Below are 15263 nucleotides of genomic sequence, written 5' to 3' on the forward strand. Positions count from 1 at the left end.
GGACAAAAGTGGAAAGGTGCAGCTCAGGCAGCTAGTCCAAATAGGGCGGCGGCACAGCCTGTTTCGTCTCACAAGGCGGCATTGCTTCTCTTTCGCAAGCGGCAACTCCTCAACTCCAACTCAATGTACCAGTACTGATGAGATCCTACCAGAGAGCCGAAAAACTTCCATAAGAAGATCAATGAGCCCTTCTCCTTCTTTGTCTCGATCGTCTCGAGACTTTCCTGAGCCAACAGCTTCAAATGGCTACCAGCAACAATGTGGGGCGGGGTAGTGATCCAGCACGTGAGGAGTTCATGCTGAAGATACAAGCTTCCATCCTGGAACGGTGCTTGAGAAAAGGTCTTTTCTCCTGATCTGACAGATACTAGAGACTGATTCCAACCCAGAAGTCCAAGAGAAACAAACAGTTGAAGAACGATGTCGACTACTACGACAGAGGATCAGCTCGATGGAAGATGAGCTCTCTGAGGCTGGTGAGTGTTGCCAAAGTTGTTGTATTTGAGTCCTCACTGATTTTTTTCAGGAAAAGCAAGTGTGGCTCGTCGTTCCTTAGAAGACTCTTCCAGATCCGAATTTGATGCCGTTGACCACGGCGAATTCTTGAGATGGCTAGCATCAACTTCAAGATCTGCTTCGAACACACCCCAACAAGAGCATGCTGAGCTCCCTATCTCCAACAAGAAAAGAACCCGGGATTCGGCAGATGGCTTTCATGTCTTCTCGGTGGCAATCTCGGAAACGTCTTCCGCTCACAGCACGAGTCATACGAAACGAGTTCGATATACTTCAAAAGAATCGCCACCCTGTCTCAGATGTCGCATACTCAAGAAGAAAGTGCGTGTTGACTTACCCCACATCCAATTGTCTGCTCAAATGTATAGTGCGATGCAGCAGAGCCCTGTAGCCACTGTCCCACTCAAAGCTATGATAGTGAGAATGATTTCTGGAAAGTCCTTGGCTGCTTTCGAGGTCATTTACGGGACATGGCAAATATCTTCTGTCCTGGTAAGCCTTCTTGAAAGCCCACGCAGCAATTAGGCTAATTCGATCACGGATTTCTCACGAGCTACTAGCAGGACACTGCAGAACCCAGTTGCTGGAATCAAAACAATAAACTTTGTTCTCACTAAATCTCGAATATCTGATCAGAAACGAGGACGTATCATGCACCTGATACACCATCTCGCCGACTTCAAGTCGCTCTCGGGTCCAGCGTGGGAAAATCTCTCCTTCCGCGAATCCATAACTCGATCTGCTACTTCTCTCGAACGATTTGAGGGCGATCCAGCTATATATGGAATTGATTTGCAGGACTATGAGGCCGCATGGGCTATACTTCAGCTAGTATCGATGGATCACATATATCTTACAAAGACAGCTTACAACCTGTTCAGCCTCTTACGACTAGGGAATTGTTACGCAAAACACGATCCAGTAGGTGTGCTCTTTCTCGTGCTGGCTTTTTTCTATGCTAAAATCTAGTCCTAGACTCGTTGGGATATTTTCTTGCAAGCAAAAAAGATACTGCGTCAATCTGTCGAGCTTTACTTACTTGAAAGACTTTGTTCTCAGATAGCCCTCGGTGCTATGAATGGTCCAATTCCCTTCGACACGACAAACCCAATGCCCAATACACTGGTTTTGGTTGATCTTAAGGAAGATATCGAGTCATTCCTTCATAACTTCGAAAGACTTTGTGCAGGCCGTGCAAAGCTGTCGTGGAGTTCACAGCTGGCAGCGTTCTTCGCTCTCGCGACCTTTGGTATCGCAAAGTCTGTCCTGACTGATGCATACATGCTTAGAGATAAGTATGAGGAGACAAGCCGCTGGAGTCTCGACCACGCCCTCAAGATGTCGAGTGCTTATAAGGGCCTAGTCAGCGTATTCTGCTGGGCGTCGAAATCAGATGTCATGCTTCAAGTCGAGGAAGATGATCCAGCCAGGCCTGTTACTCTTGAACAAATACAAGAAATGGTTCACTTCAGCTCTTGGATAGCATTAGGATTCAAGGGGACAAAAGAGTTTCTTCTCAGTCTGGGAACTTGTTTCTTACCAGATGGTTCCTTTAATGGTTTCCTTGCACAAAAATTGGGCATCGATACAATCCCGAAGCTACCGGCAGCATCAGATGAATTACGCAAAGATGACCCCACCATTTCCCAGACCTTACCTTCAAGCTCACAACAAATCGATGACCGCTCTAGAATCGTATATGCACCCAACACCCGGTCGAATTACACAACATCTATTGAAGATCTGAGTCCGCTTACTACTTTGGCCACTCCTCCTCCAATAGGCAATTATACGTCAATCATGTTTGTACCCCATGATTTGGCAGGAGATCAAGCATTGACACGCGGTCACGGTGGACGTGAATCGGACATTCTAGAAAGAGCTGGAGAAAATGGTGCAATTGAAAATCTGCCCAAGAGATGAAAGAAAGCGAAGAAATAGCTGATACTATACCCAAAGCTCGTAGAAGAACTCTGTGGAAACGTATGAGCATCAGCCAGATAACTCTTTCATCGGCTCAGCATCATTTCTGCTTCGTCAAGCTATCAGATCATTACTGATGACTTGTCCCACTGATACAGTTCATAAGATGAAATGAGAAATTCTAGACAAATGAGTTCTTGGTGTTGTCTCCTACGAACAGCAGCTTGGCCTATACGCGAGCAACCTCGTTTGTCGACATAAAGCATAATTCCTAACACACATCACTTCTTCCAAATAGATATCACATTATCTCAAAACTTCCATCCAATTCATTCAATCCAACACATCAATTCTCCTTTCCCATATAGTCCTCGGCTATCCACCTCACTCAGCCCCCTCCTTCCCCGAATGACTCTACGCCGACCGTCCCACACCAGCACCCTTCCCATAAGTCCAAATAAGCACTTTTCACTCAACCATAAACAGGCACTGTAAGCTCACACCTTTACTCGCTTCCTGAACAATGCAATAAACTAACAACAGAATAGTTGGCGGAGTGGTCTATCGCGATGCCCTGCTATTTGGCTTAGGTAGTGAGTATCCTGGGTTCTGATTCGTTAGTGACGATGATGCTAACAAAAATGTACAGTTTCCTTCGGGAGCGAGTGTTCGAATCACTCAAGTGTCGAATTTTTTTTGTTGGGGTTGACGGTTTGGCGAGAAGTCATTGCTGTTTTGGGAATTCCCTCCGTTGCATGTTTCAACAAAATGCCTCACAGGATCGCTGTAATTGATTATTGATTGACAACATAATCCAGCCACAGGGTCCCCTTGAGATTGACCTGGTTTGGCATCAGAAACCCATGATCATGTGACATCGAGCTTGGCCGGAGTATAAGAACTCATGCGTACTTGGATTTTGATAGGAATGATACGAAATACAGCATCATATGAACCCGATCTGATCTTGATATGGACTTCCTTTCTGCATATCTGACAGGAGACATTGCACATGCTCACGTGCTGCTGCAGACAGGAGCTGTATGCGAACCTCGTACACTAAGCCTAATCCAAACATATCGAGATCGACCGTAGCAAATCGGTGCAATTGCCAGCTAAGGTCCGACTACCGACATGCTGTGCCCCTTTCGTCTTGTTCCCACTATTTGACTACCAGTCTCCCATCAAAGTGAAATGCATCGCCCACGAGATTTTGCCAAAACACATTCGTTTCGTACACTAGACCGCATTTGCGTTGTGTTGGAAGAGTATGGTCGGAGGCTCTCGAAAACTTCATACAAAGAGTCGAAACGGGTGTGGACAATGTAAGAAGAGAAGAGTTAGAGTAAGCCTGCTTTATGTAGCCAAATTTGAAGATAGACTTAGATTAATCGTGTTTTCAGTGCGATTGTATTGGGCCGAGATGCAGCAATTGCAGAAGACGCGGTGAAACATGCGAGTTCAACTCCGTATCACACTCGCAGCATCATAGGGCGTACGTCTTTAAGACCTCAAAATCGTTAACGTTTGCTAAAGTTGATGTAGCACATCACCAGCTAGCGATCAACAACATGGAGAGCAAGCTGTCGGTTTCTATCTCGGTCCTCATCCCGCAGCGCTAGATCTCGAAGCCCTCGAGCTTCTACATCATTACCTCACCACCACATCGCTTACTAGTCTTCTATTACAGGACGCTGCTATGCTAAGAGTCTGGCAATTGGAGCTTCCACTTGCAGCACAATCGCACGACTTTCTGATGCATGCTCTCCTTGCGTTAGCAGCTCTTCACAAGGCTCACTTATGCCCAGCTACTCAGTCCAAGTATTATCTTCAGGCACTGCAACATCAAACTAAAGGCTCTGAAAAGTTTCGTTCCGTCGTTGAATACGTCAGCAAGAGCAATAGCACCGCCGTCTTTGGATTCTCGGTCATTGTTGCAATGTCCCAATTTAAATACTGCGCCGGGATGTTATATTCAACGCCAGCACAGGGCATGGACACTATTATCGATGTCATTACAACACTCAGGAGAACTTTCCAGCTAGCGATCCAACACGACGCCCTATTCCAAGAGAGCAGCTTTGGCATCCTGCCAGCGCGTATGAAAAGATTGCACATGAGTTCTCTGGACGTAAATACAGAACTTGCTTTGGAAGCACTGGAAGCATTGGAACAGATGAATCTAACATCAGATACATTGCAGGAAGAAAAAGAAGTCAGCTCTTCCACAATTGGACAGTTGAGGCGGTGGTATCGTATCGTTTCTGCATTTCCCAGGACGTGGGGCTTGGTCATAAGATGGCCAATGGTAGTCTCATCCGAATATCTCGCACTACTTCAAGCAAGACGTCCAATGGCATTGGTGATACTAACGTACTGGTGTGTGCCGGTGCACCGCGTGAAACCTCGATGGTTCATTGATGGGTGGGCAGAAAGTGTTGTGAGGATAATTGCTTCGATATTACCTGAGGCCTGGAAGCAAGCTATAAGTTGGCCAATAAATGAGATGAATCTAGGACATATTTTTTGACCTCCCCCGTCCGAATTATTGCAGTTATGACTGCCAATTGTTAGGAAGTATGACATGGGGCTTCGCTTGCCAGCTCGAAGTGATAGTAAAGCGATGAGATGGATCCTTCCAATGTCGGTCCGGCCCGGGATGGCAAGGGAGTTGTTTAATGGAGATGTCCAATTCGCATAGACCATATTATAATCAATAATCAGATGTTTCGCAATGGTTCCGTCTCACTGTCGACAACTTAAAGCATCGCCTTTTGATCTTCCAGCCCCTCAAGACCCCAATTTTCCACAATGTGATGCCTTGTTTTCATTCTGTTCAATTGATCTTCCGAGGCGTTGAGCATCATCTGATCTCTCCATTTTTGATCCTATTTCAAGTAGTTTTCACCTGACGGCCCCTCTTCTTGATCGGTTTCATTTTTCTCCATGTCCTTAACTGCTTCGGCACTCGCGAACTCAACCACAACCTCTACTTTCGGGACCAGCCACGCCCTGCATTGATTTCTCTTGATTGTCTCCAATGAGGAGAGTGCCTTCTGGCGAAGACTTTCAGTGCGCCTAGCATATCGTGTTCCTGGTTTTGGCCTAGCAAAAACTAGGGGGAGTGGAGGCATTCTGGGATTGTTGATATCAATATAGTATATTGAGATTGTCAAGCTTTCGAGGTTGCGAAAATCTGCCCATAACACCAGAGTAACAGCTGAAAAAATTGCGAGCTTAACAATAATGTGCTTGATGCTTTGTAGTCTGTCGAGTGCTCTCTGGAAATTTGGAAACAATGTGGGCCGAGGGGTGGTTTTTTGTATCATCATATCCACGAGAATCTTGTTCGCAAACCACGTACCACCAATGTAGAATTGGTCATAAGGTGTAGCGAAGTACCGGTAGTTGGAAGACTTTCTGTCTTTTGGGTCCCGCGTGTGCAATAAGGAGTACACCTTAAGGGCAACCTTTCGAGATGTGCTGCAGACGTGGAGAACGGCGGGCACAGGTTCGGCCCCGTTCCATCCCAGATCATATGTTATCCGACTTGACCCTTCATTGCAATCCTCCCATCCCCAATTTTCAAGCTGCAATATGCGAGGCTCTCGTGTGCGTGCTGCGATCGACCACTACAGATAATTAGTACCTGGTTTCTCTCGAGAATAAAACCCGAAGAGTATGAAACGTCCCTCGAGAAAGCAAAGCAGTAAAGTCTGACAAGTAGCCAGGATGAGGAACAAAGTTGTTGGCTGCTTACGATTTTCTCTTGGATCTCAGGCGGTAAGTCACAGAATCTCGGAAAGGTATAGGCAGGGACGACTCGTTCTCGAGTTATGGTGATACCTTTGGACTAGCCAAGCTCATCAATTTCGAATACACATACATAGGTATGGGACTTTCAACCTACCCAAAATTGACGTAAGAGTTTGTGCATGTCATTCGCTTTGCTTCTTTGCTCCTTAGCTTCGAATTCCGCCTGCCTCTTTTGTTCATCCTGCTCAAATTGAGTCCTCTTCTGCTGCATCATCGTATCGAAAGCGTCTCGTCGTTGCATGGCTTCTGCGCGTAGGCGCTCTTGTGTCTGCATGGCTTTTACGCGTACGCGATCCTGTGTCTCGAAGAGCTTTACTTCAAGTTGCATTTCATTTGGAAGATCTTCAAGAGTGGCATTTCTCCATGGGTATTGCCCATGGGCCGTCCATCCGGCAGGGTTGGCATCTTGATCCATGGCTGTTCATGCGTTCGTAAACAAAGTGAAGGCAGATTTCTAGATGTGCGCCGCGAAATCTGCTACTATGTTGTTCACTGCTGGCTGTGGTAATTCCTCGATGGCAGTGAAGTTCTGGAGAGGGGAAGCAAACAGCAAAAAGCAAGTCAAGGTTACACGGATGCACGTGATAGCACCTGAAAGGCTGCACATTTGTTTTTGTGCAAAGCCATGGTACTAAATAAGAGGTGATCGAGCTTCGCCCAATACACACGCCTTTAACAAAAAGATTAAAGTCTTTAAAACTATAGCAAAATTTAGTTTTAACTTTGCCCCCTTACTTCTCCTTTCCCCCTACTTATACCCCGCCATAAAGCTAAAGCTCAAAAACTTCAAGATAAAAGCAAACACAGATAGAAAAAAAGCTTAATTATAGTTTAAATTGTATTGCAAGAATACGAAAAAAAGTGACTTGCGATTAAATCATAATCAAACCCCTATAAAGTAGAAAAAATTGATACCCTCAGAGGAACCTTGAACTTCGTACCTCAGTCAAAGGCACATTTAATCAGACTATTATTATTGATAGCAGCAAAGGACTAGCAATATAGAATCTACATGCTCATCAAATATGCTATAAGCCGTTTTCAATGACCGTGTAGTCCCATGCCCATGTAGCTATGATGGTTTTTGTTGCCCCAAGCAATGTTGGCTTTTTGACCTCTTGGCCGAGCTGCGCAAGCAACGTGCTCAAATAGAGATGCATGTGTACCACATAGACCCATGAGCTCAGTCGTATAAAAGCGTGCTTGTTCGAGAATTCGTGCCACGAATGAACCAGCAAGAACACAAGCTGAACGATAATATTCCACAACACCCACGCTGCATCGTAGCGTTTCCCAAGACTCTCAGACTAGCACTCCCGCCTCTGTCTCGCTGTCCCCCACATATTCAAGAGAAGACGAAGGTTTTGACTCCCGTGTCTTGAACTCGCTCGGGTGATGCACTTTCTTCAGCTGTTTGATATTGGTTCTGGGCACGTCGTGAACCAGTAGTCTCGCAGCTTGTTGGTACCAACGCGAATCGTCATTTTCCTCATCTTCCGGATCGCTATTCGGGTCTGAAGAGTCTTCCAAGTTCCCTGCAAGATCGTTATCTTCGATTGTTCGTAAGACTGTATCGAGCTGTGGAATTGTCCATTTCGGGATGTCTGATCTTTTAACGGCTTCGAAGGACTCGCGAGCAGATTTGAGGATCCATTCCGCTCTTCTTCCGTACTTGCTCCGCTGTGTGACATTGACGAATTCGGGAAACGGACTGTAACCCGGGGTGTTTTCCCACTCTCCGGTCTCATCGTAGGGATACATAACGATTGTGAATTTCTCCAATTGTTCGAACTCTGCCCAGATCTTAACGGGTAAGGCTGCAAACACATGGAAGTCGACCAGGAGGAATCTGATCTTCAAGAGTCTTTCCATGTTGTCTTGGACTGTCTTTGGGAGCGGCCTGGTACTATTTAAACGGATCAAAATATCTACAAGAAGCTGATGATCCGTCCACGAGTCTTGACCGCCAATGTAGAAACGGTCGTAGAGAGTGTTCAGGTATTGCATTGCATCTGGATGGTTGGGTGCAACACGGGGCATAGGAGTGTAGACTTTAAGAACGACCATTCTCGATGCTTGGCAGACATGAAGGAGGACAGGGAAGTCGTTGGTCTCCTCATCTTTCTCGGGTAGTATGGTGCTTGTATCATGAGATCGAGGATAATACAGAGGTAGCCCGTCTGGGATATCAGCATCCTCCACCAGGAAATGTGTACGAGGCTTGTTGGAACGCGCGGCCATCGACCAGATGCGAAGTTGGAGTTCGTTAGGGAGTTCTCCAAAGCGTGTAAAGGTATACGCTGGTACCATGTGCTTCCTCGTCTTATCGATCCCATTGTCCTGTACAAAATCAGCGTCGATTGAGATGTCAAAAATGAACAGTAGTACCTTGATTTGGCGCGCGATCTGCAGTGTGTACTCCTCGTGAACCCAACTTTCTTCTCCCAACAAGGTAGCTCTCTCGGCCGCTTGCTTCTCTTCGAAAGCCTTCCGCTCATCTTCTTGTTTTCGTACAAGGGCATCTCGGCGAGCGATCCTCTCCGCTCGCATCCAATCTTGAGCATGGAACAGATCAATCTCTCCAAGCTCATCCATACCGAAATCGTGGCCGAGCTCCCGGGCATCTTCTCCTTCGACAGAGTGCACTCGCAATATTCCTGCCATTGCGCAGGGCGGCTTATAGTGGATCTTTTCAATTTGAAGTTCAATTAGAATGAAATGAAATGAACAGAGCGACAACGGATATAGAGAACAGGTTGAGGAGGGAAGATAGTGTACAAACGCGTGGGGATCATGTTCGAGTCTGGGGTTTTGAGGAGAAACGAAACTCCAACATGCGCTAAATCGCGACCAAACTTTTAGTCTAGCTCAACTTTTGGAAGTGTTTCAATCGGAAATCAACAATCAATTCCCTTCCTTCGAACATGAAAGATGAAATCTACGATGCAAATGTGGTGCGGAGGGGTCCTCAATGTACACGAATCGTGCTGCAGCGGCCTGAGGAAGAAATCCCAGCCACACCATTTCACATGCTCAAATCCCGTGCAATTTATTGCGTCCCGTCCGAAATCCTTCTGCGTACCAGCCCAGCCTCAAGTGAGCCGGGAACCTGGGAGTTGTAATTGGCCGTGCTTGGATAACATGCAGGTTCACACAACACGATCACGATCTCAAGGATCCATGCTCAGGAGGATTCGAGCTGCGCCGCAATCTTTAAATGAGGAGTTCGACAGGGTCTGAAATGACTTTTGAGATGCATTTTCGTCCTGAGTTCGAAATGTTTTCTCCGTCTGTTAGTTGTCATGAGTATGTTGAGGATATGGGCTGCTGCCCTCCTCTTTCAGTTCATAACTCTCACTGCGTCAATTCCAACCATCTCGACATCTGGGACCAAATTCTATGACAGCAATGGAAATCAATTCTATATAAAAGGTACTAACCCAATGATATTCGCTGATGATTTGAGCCTGCCGGCTGATGCTTGATTGTCTAGGAGTTGTCTATGGTGCATCAAACTTGATCGATGTTCTAGCAAATACGGCTCAATGCCAAAGAGATGTGAGTATGGTCCTCGAGCAGAAAGCTCACGACTCACGACAACAGGCCTCCCTGATGCAAACACTCGGCGTTAACACGGTCCGTGTTTACTATGTCGATCCAACAGAGGACCACGACGGGTGTATGCTAGCATTCGAAGATGCTGGCATATATGCCCTTGTTGCCCTCGATTCTCCTTACTCTGCAATCAACCGCGTATGTTGACATCGAGTCTTAAGCAGCATTTGCTTATTCGAGTTACAGATCAGCCCTGAATGGACAACCACACAGTACAGCAATTTCACAGCTGTCATGGACGCATTCGCGAATTATAACAATACCCTCGGATTTGTTGCGGGGAACGAAGTCATCAACAATATATCTCAATCGGATGCTGCATTATACGTTAAAGCATCTGCGCTGGATCTCAAAAAATACCGAGACGGGAAAGGGTATCGCGAGATCCCTGTCGGATACACTGGGGCAGATGTCATAGACCTGATGCCAGTCCTTCAAAATTATCTTGCTTGTGGAACATATGCAGTCGACTTTTTTGGTCAGAACAGCTACAGCTGGTGCGGAAGCTCATCTTTCACAGAATCTGGATATAGCGAGGAGTACGCAGATGCTTCAAGTTACAGCATTCCAATCTTCTTCTCTGAGACTGGGTGCAATCTTGTGCAGCCTAGGCCATTCACTGATCAAGCTGCAATCTTGAGTGCTGATATGGAAAACTTATGGTCTGGCTCTATAATTTACGAATGGCTTGAGGAAGCCAATGACTATGGTCTGGTAGACTACGTCGCATCTGCGACTTTGAGTGGCACACCTACTCCACTTGCAACTGGTGGATTCAGTAACTTAATGTCGCAGTGGGCAACTCTAAATCCCACAGGAACTCCAAGCTCAATGTATACACCCAATGTCACTCCTCCATCATGCCCTAGTTCGACAGCAAGTGGATGGCTTATCAACGGCAATGCTGCTCTTCCCACTTTGAATAAGGCAGTTGTCAGTACTCGAAGCTCTACCTCTTCTTCATCCTCGACATCTCAAACTAGTAATACATCTACGAGCAAATCCTCCAAGCAGACTGAAGCCGCTCCTGCTGTCGCATCCGGATCTGCAACAACCACAGGAGATGGGAGTGGGTCCACATCAGACCCGGAACCTGCGCATAATGGTAGCATCTCCGCAGGTGCGATTGCTGGCATTGCTATTGGCGTACTAGCTTTGCTTCTTGCCGTGGCCCTAGCTGCATTCTTGCTCTGGCGTCGACGTCGGCAACAACAGGCAAAAGCAACTCCTCCTCTTGACCTCACTCCAGAAGGCCTAGAGGTTGGCGAACCTCCAGTAAAACCTGAATTGGACAGTTCTACGCTTTCGATGCCGGCTGGACAACACGAACCCCAGCCTGAGCTTCAAGATACCAGTTCGAGTTTTCCTTCCAATGGAAACGGTTCAACATCGAGTCCTGCGCTCACAGCGGCACTAAGTCTAGCAGAGATGGGCAATTCTCCCACCTCACAGAGAGTTCCCAGTACATTACTGGCCTCAGAACTATCTACCACGCCCTCTACACCAAAGCTTGCAACTAGCCAACAGCAGCAGTCTGTGACTCGGCGCCCTGTGGCTTCCAAGAACGAACACGCACTGAAAGCAAATGCTCCGTGGGAAACTGAAGCTTTTCCCTACCCCCAAGCTGAGATTACAACAGCACAAGCTCAGCAAACGCCACTTCTGGCAAGCACGGAAGATGACGACGAATTGAAACAACTAGAAGACGAGGAGAGAAGAATCGATGCGCAAATCGCAGAGTCAGAACGTATCACAGCGCTCAAGGAAGAAAAGCTCGCTCTGCAAGCAAAGAAAGCGGCTCTATTGGCAGCAAAAGAGAAGACTTCTAGAACTTGATGGACATCATCCTAGCAGCGACCTAAGGATCTTGGATGCATGCAATACTTACATCCACTCCAAAATAGGAGAATGGTGGACGTCTGATTATTAGATTGCTCCATGACAGGACTGGCCAGCACTCTTTCAGCAATCTTGACCTTCTTTGCGATCAGAGTCCCTGAGCTAGCATAAGAAGTCCATCTATGTGGATGAGGACAAAGACTAAGATGTAACGTCCACTGCGTGTTTGCCCCGCACCTGGCGATAAGGTCACTCAAGATATCGGCAAACAGGGATGATAAGCCTGTTCCTGTACCTGAACACGCCTCCATCAGGAACAAGCCTCAGAGGCACCACTTTGAGCTTTTATGGATGAGGATGCAAAAATAGCCGTGCCTATCGTGTCCCCAGTATGTAGCTCAAATTTCGATGCAATGATCATGTTGTATCCTCACGACTTCCCACCTCCTTCATTAGACACGTACGATAAATGACCTGGGGGTCCAAACGCTAAAGTTGCTACCCCACTTCCATCCTCTTCGTCCTGCTTTGTCTTCAAGTATATCCACAGCAATTCCAGGAGAAGTCGAGCTGCATTGGAAGCTTTCTTCTATGGTGATTAGAGCATGAAATCCAGGAAATGTCGTAAGCCAGCAAGAAAAGGGCAAGCTCCCCACCTACATATATGCCTGCAACCTTCCCACGGCCTTCCGACGATACGGGATCAATTTAGCCAAATTGAAGAGTTGAGATGAGCCTCCATCCTAACAAAGCGTCCCTTGGGACCCTGATATATATCATCTCCACAATCTCTGGAACATTCCCAAACTTTATTCCTATCTCGCACATCGAAATGACGAGGTTCCCCACTTTCGAGATACTTCAACCTTACCGATGATCGTCATCACCAGTGCGGATCAACCATAATAGCAACGTTACTTTAGTGCATACTTAATTCCATGCCTGCGCGACAAAGTTTCTGCGTTGTTTATTGACATGAGATGAACGATAGCGAGGATTTAAAGATTCGAGATCCCGCTGGCATGGCATTGGGTTCGGAACTACTACCGACTGGACGTTGTATCGCAATATGAGGTTCTCATTAATATCAGCAGTGGGCGTGCTGCTTCCGCTACAATGCTGTGAGTCCTGTCCTTACAAAAGACGAGGGCATTTACTGACTTTCAGCAGCCGCAAGGTGGCTCGGAATTCCTACCGTCCCATTTGAAGTGTCGAATGCGACTGGCAGCTTTTGTCTGAAGAATTTGAAGGCCATCGTGGTTGATACTAAGTATCAAAATGCCGTCAACACGGAAGGAGAAACTCTTATCCCTCCAACCTTGAGGAGTTTTGCCTCAACCTTCAGCGAAGATCTAGCTTCCACGTTGAGCTTGAAGGTTCCCGTCGTAATAGGCGGAGCTGCTGAGAAGAACACCATTTTCTTGACTATTGGAAATTCAAGCGCATACCTTGATGCTGCTGGGAGACCAACATCAGAAGGTTACTCGATCGATGTCACTTCTCAAGGAATCGTCCTCACTGGGGCCAGTCCTCTTGGTGCTTGGTGGGCGACGAGAACGATTTTACAACAGGGAGTCCTTGATGATGGTATGCAATTGAGCTTGGGAAGCGCATCAGATGCTCCAGGATGGGGCATTCGAGGTACTTTCGTAAGTGCAGATAATCTGAGATAATTAGAACTTATGCTAACCGCTCGCAGTTGGATGCTGGAAGACATTATTATCCCACTGAATTTCTGATTGAAATGTGCTCATACTTGTCCTTCTTCAAGCAAAACACCTTCCACGTCCATTTGAGCGACAGTCCGAGTTTGAATCCCAACCTCACGATGGAAGAGAAACTCGACTTCTACTCTGCTTTCCGCCCAAATTCTCCCGATCCAGCCGTTGCAGGCCTGAACCATCGTCCAAATGAGTCTTACTATCAAGAAGATTTTGAGCTTCTCCAACAAAAATGTGCGAGCCGAGGTGTTACTATCATTCCAGAGATCGAAGCGCCAGGTCATGCCTTGGTCATCAACCAATGGAAACCAGAGTTGGCGTTAAGCACAGACTTCACCTTACTCAATATCTCCTACCCGGAGACCATCCCAACCATGGAAACTATCTGGAGCACGTTCATTCCTTGGTTCCATTCCAAGACGGTTCATCTTGGCGCCGATGAGTACACCGCTGCCGTTTCAGAATACAATGACTATGTAAACACAATGCACGAATACATTGGTACGAAATTCAACAAGAATGTTCGAATTTGGGGGACCTTTCCTCCAAATGACTATGCAAATGAGACGAACGTCAATACCAACGTCACTGTTCAGCACTGGGAATTCTTCGAAGCGAATCCGTACTGGGATTTCATCAAGAACGGCTACTCAGTCCTCAACTCAGATGATCAATTCTACGTGGTTGGAAAGTGGTCTGGCAGCTATCCTCAGAAACTCAACGTCACCAGGATATTCCATGGCTCACCAGACGGAGGTCCAACTGCACCATATATCTTTGACAGGACCAACGCCACGAACAACCCACCGAAAGATAGCCCATATGTTCTTGGCCAACTTCCTGCTCTGTGGAACGATTTTGGACCAAACAGTACCTGTGTGATCGAGGCGTATTGGGCACTGAGATACGGTCTCCCAGGCTTAGGAGACAAGCAATGGGGTGGTGATCTATTCATGGATGAATATTACGACATCCTCGAACCTCTCATCGCAGCCATCCCAGGACAAAATCTCGACCGAAAAATCCCTTCCAAATCTTCAACCATTCTTTCTTACGACTTCTCCTCCTCTCACGGGAACACCATCCTAGATAAGTCAGGAAATGGCTACAACGGAAAGATCATCGGAGACTGCAGCGTCAAAGATTCGATCTTAACTCTCAAACCAGGCTGCTCAGTCAGCACACCTCTCACCTCCAAAGGACGCAACTACACTCTTTCATTCTCCGTGAACCCCACAACATCCACACCATCGACCCTTTTCTCAGGCTCAGCCTCCACCCTGCGCACCGGAAATGGCACACCCTCCCAAGTCCTCTTCATAACCGGCGGCTCTCCCTACGTCCTCAACTACACGCTCCCTCTCCAGACCTGGACCGACGTAAAAATCGTCTCTATAAATAACGCTACCTATTTCGTGATCAGCCCCTCAGGAAGCAATAGGACGGAAACAGTCAACGAGTTTACCGCCACGATTGGAGATTATAGTAATAGCTTCGTCTGGGGCAATCCGATGAGTATAGAAGCACCGATTGCGAGTATAGGTGGAGATACTTTTGAGGGGATGATTAAGGATGTGGTGTTGGTGGATGGGGCGGATGAGAAGTATGCGGGGTATGTTGCGCCGTTGGTCATTGGTGTTGCGCCTTACACATAGGGGCTAGATAGAGTGAGGGTATTGGTGAGCATAATGAATGATGATTTTAAGAAGTGTTCTCGTTTTTGAGGCCGTGCTGTACTCACCGGCTGGTCAAGAGCAAGAGTCAGGCATCCCAAATTAATGACATCGACTCACAAGTAGCCAGTGCTCTGGAAAAGTTGACGAGACGCTGAAA

General features: G+C 46.9%; 6 protein-coding genes across 6 annotated transcripts; 4 read left to right on the forward strand and 2 right to left on the reverse strand.

The window, feature by feature from the left end:
• Positions 1 to 105: 105 nt before the first annotated feature.
• LY89DRAFT_684376 (uncharacterized protein) lies at positions 106 to 2717 on the forward strand. The gene is made up of 6 exons (XM_018214870.1): positions 106 to 342; positions 390 to 476; positions 527 to 837; positions 885 to 1008; positions 1058 to 1437; positions 1492 to 2717. The coding sequence occupies exons 1-6, from the start codon at positions 243 to 245 to the stop codon at positions 2437 to 2439; spliced, it is 1950 nt and encodes a 649-aa protein (XP_018071650.1). The 5' UTR covers positions 106 to 242; the 3' UTR covers positions 2440 to 2717.
• Positions 2718 to 3625: 908 nt separating this feature from the next.
• On the forward strand, positions 3626 to 5163 carry LY89DRAFT_684377 (uncharacterized protein). Its single transcript, XM_018214871.1, has 3 exons — positions 3626 to 3784; positions 3843 to 3934; positions 3985 to 5163. The coding sequence occupies exons 1-3, from the start codon at positions 3710 to 3712 to the stop codon at positions 4967 to 4969; spliced, it is 1152 nt and encodes a 383-aa protein (XP_018071651.1). The 5' UTR covers positions 3626 to 3709; the 3' UTR covers positions 4970 to 5163.
• On the reverse strand, positions 5149 to 6837 carry LY89DRAFT_50283 (uncharacterized protein). Its single transcript, XM_018207981.1, has 3 exons — positions 6350 to 6837; positions 6200 to 6292; positions 5149 to 6071 (listed from the first exon to the last, which is right to left on the reverse strand). Exons 1-3 carry the CDS (start codon positions 6668 to 6670, stop codon positions 5328 to 5330), a joined length of 1158 nt encoding a protein of 385 aa, XP_018071652.1. The 5' UTR covers positions 6671 to 6837; the 3' UTR covers positions 5149 to 5327.
• A 720-nt stretch (positions 6838 to 7557) lies between these two features.
• Positions 7558 to 8919, reverse strand: LY89DRAFT_733158 (uncharacterized protein; the record flags this gene model as incomplete). The annotated part of the gene is made up of 2 exons (XM_018219767.1): positions 7558 to 8595; positions 8644 to 8919. 2 exons carry the CDS (start codon positions 8917 to 8919, stop codon positions 7558 to 7560), a joined length of 1314 nt encoding a protein of 437 aa, XP_018071653.1.
• Positions 8920 to 9318: 399 nt separating this feature from the next.
• On the forward strand, positions 9319 to 11712 carry LY89DRAFT_50312 (uncharacterized protein). Its single transcript, XM_018207982.1, has 4 exons — positions 9319 to 9687; positions 9749 to 9813; positions 9859 to 10008; positions 10057 to 11712. The coding sequence occupies exons 1-4, from the start codon at positions 9558 to 9560 to the stop codon at positions 11704 to 11706; spliced, it is 1995 nt and encodes a 664-aa protein (XP_018071654.1). The 5' UTR covers positions 9319 to 9557; the 3' UTR covers positions 11707 to 11712.
• A 1066-nt stretch (positions 11713 to 12778) lies between these two features.
• Positions 12779 to 15085, forward strand: LY89DRAFT_696787 (glycoside hydrolase; the record flags this gene model as incomplete). Its single annotated transcript, XM_018216857.1, has 3 exons — positions 12779 to 12830; positions 12880 to 13358; positions 13409 to 15085. 3 exons carry the CDS (start codon positions 12779 to 12781, stop codon positions 15083 to 15085), a joined length of 2208 nt encoding a protein of 735 aa, XP_018071655.1.
• Positions 15086 to 15263: the final 178 nt, after the last annotated feature.

The sequence above is a fragment of the Mollisia scopiformis genome, assembly GCF_001500285.1.
Source record: "Mollisia scopiformis unplaced genomic scaffold LY89scaffold_11, whole genome shotgun sequence".
NCBI lineage: Eukaryota > Fungi > Ascomycota > Leotiomycetes > Helotiales > Mollisiaceae > Mollisia > Mollisia scopiformis.

Bases quoted from the DNA above. Each gene is read 5' to 3' on its own strand.
- LY89DRAFT_50312 (XM_018207982.1), top strand. From the start codon at position 9,558: ATGAGTATGTTGAGGATATGGGCTGCTGCCCTCCTCTTTCAGTTCATA. The intron at 9,814-9,858 runs GTGAGTATGGTC...TCACGACAACAG, and splicing joins CGGCTCAATGCCAAAGAGAT to GCCTCCCTGATGCAAACACT. The intron at 10,009-10,056 runs GTATGTTGACAT...TTCGAGTTACAG, and splicing joins CTTACTCTGCAATCAACCGC to ATCAGCCCTGAATGGACAAC.
- LY89DRAFT_50283 (XM_018207981.1), bottom strand. From the start codon at position 6,670: ATGGATCAAGATGCCAACCCTGCCGGATGGACGGCCCATGGGCAATAC. The intron at 6,293-6,349 runs GTAGGTTGAAAG...GAGCTTGGCTAG, and splicing joins AACTCTTACGTCAATTTTGG to TCCAAAGGTATCACCATAAC. The intron at 6,072-6,199 runs GTAAGCAGCCAA...AATTATCTGTAG, and splicing joins CTGAGATCCAAGAGAAAATC to TGGTCGATCGCAGCACGCAC.
- LY89DRAFT_684377 (XM_018214871.1), top strand. From the start codon at position 3,710: ATGGTCGGAGGCTCTCGAAAACTTCATACAAAGAGTCGAAACGGGTGT. The intron at 3,785-3,842 runs GTAAGCCTGCTT...TCGTGTTTTCAG, and splicing joins GTAAGAAGAGAAGAGTTAGA to TGCGATTGTATTGGGCCGAG. The intron at 3,935-3,984 runs GTACGTCTTTAA...AAGTTGATGTAG, and splicing joins CACTCGCAGCATCATAGGGC to CACATCACCAGCTAGCGATC.
- LY89DRAFT_684376 (XM_018214870.1), top strand. From the start codon at position 243: ATGGCTACCAGCAACAATGTGGGGCGGGGTAGTGATCCAGCACGTGAG. The intron at 343-389 runs GTCTTTTCTCCT...ATTCCAACCCAG, and splicing joins GGAACGGTGCTTGAGAAAAG to AAGTCCAAGAGAAACAAACA. The intron at 1,009-1,057 runs GTAAGCCTTCTT...ATTCGATCACGG, and splicing joins GGCAAATATCTTCTGTCCTG to ATTTCTCACGAGCTACTAGC.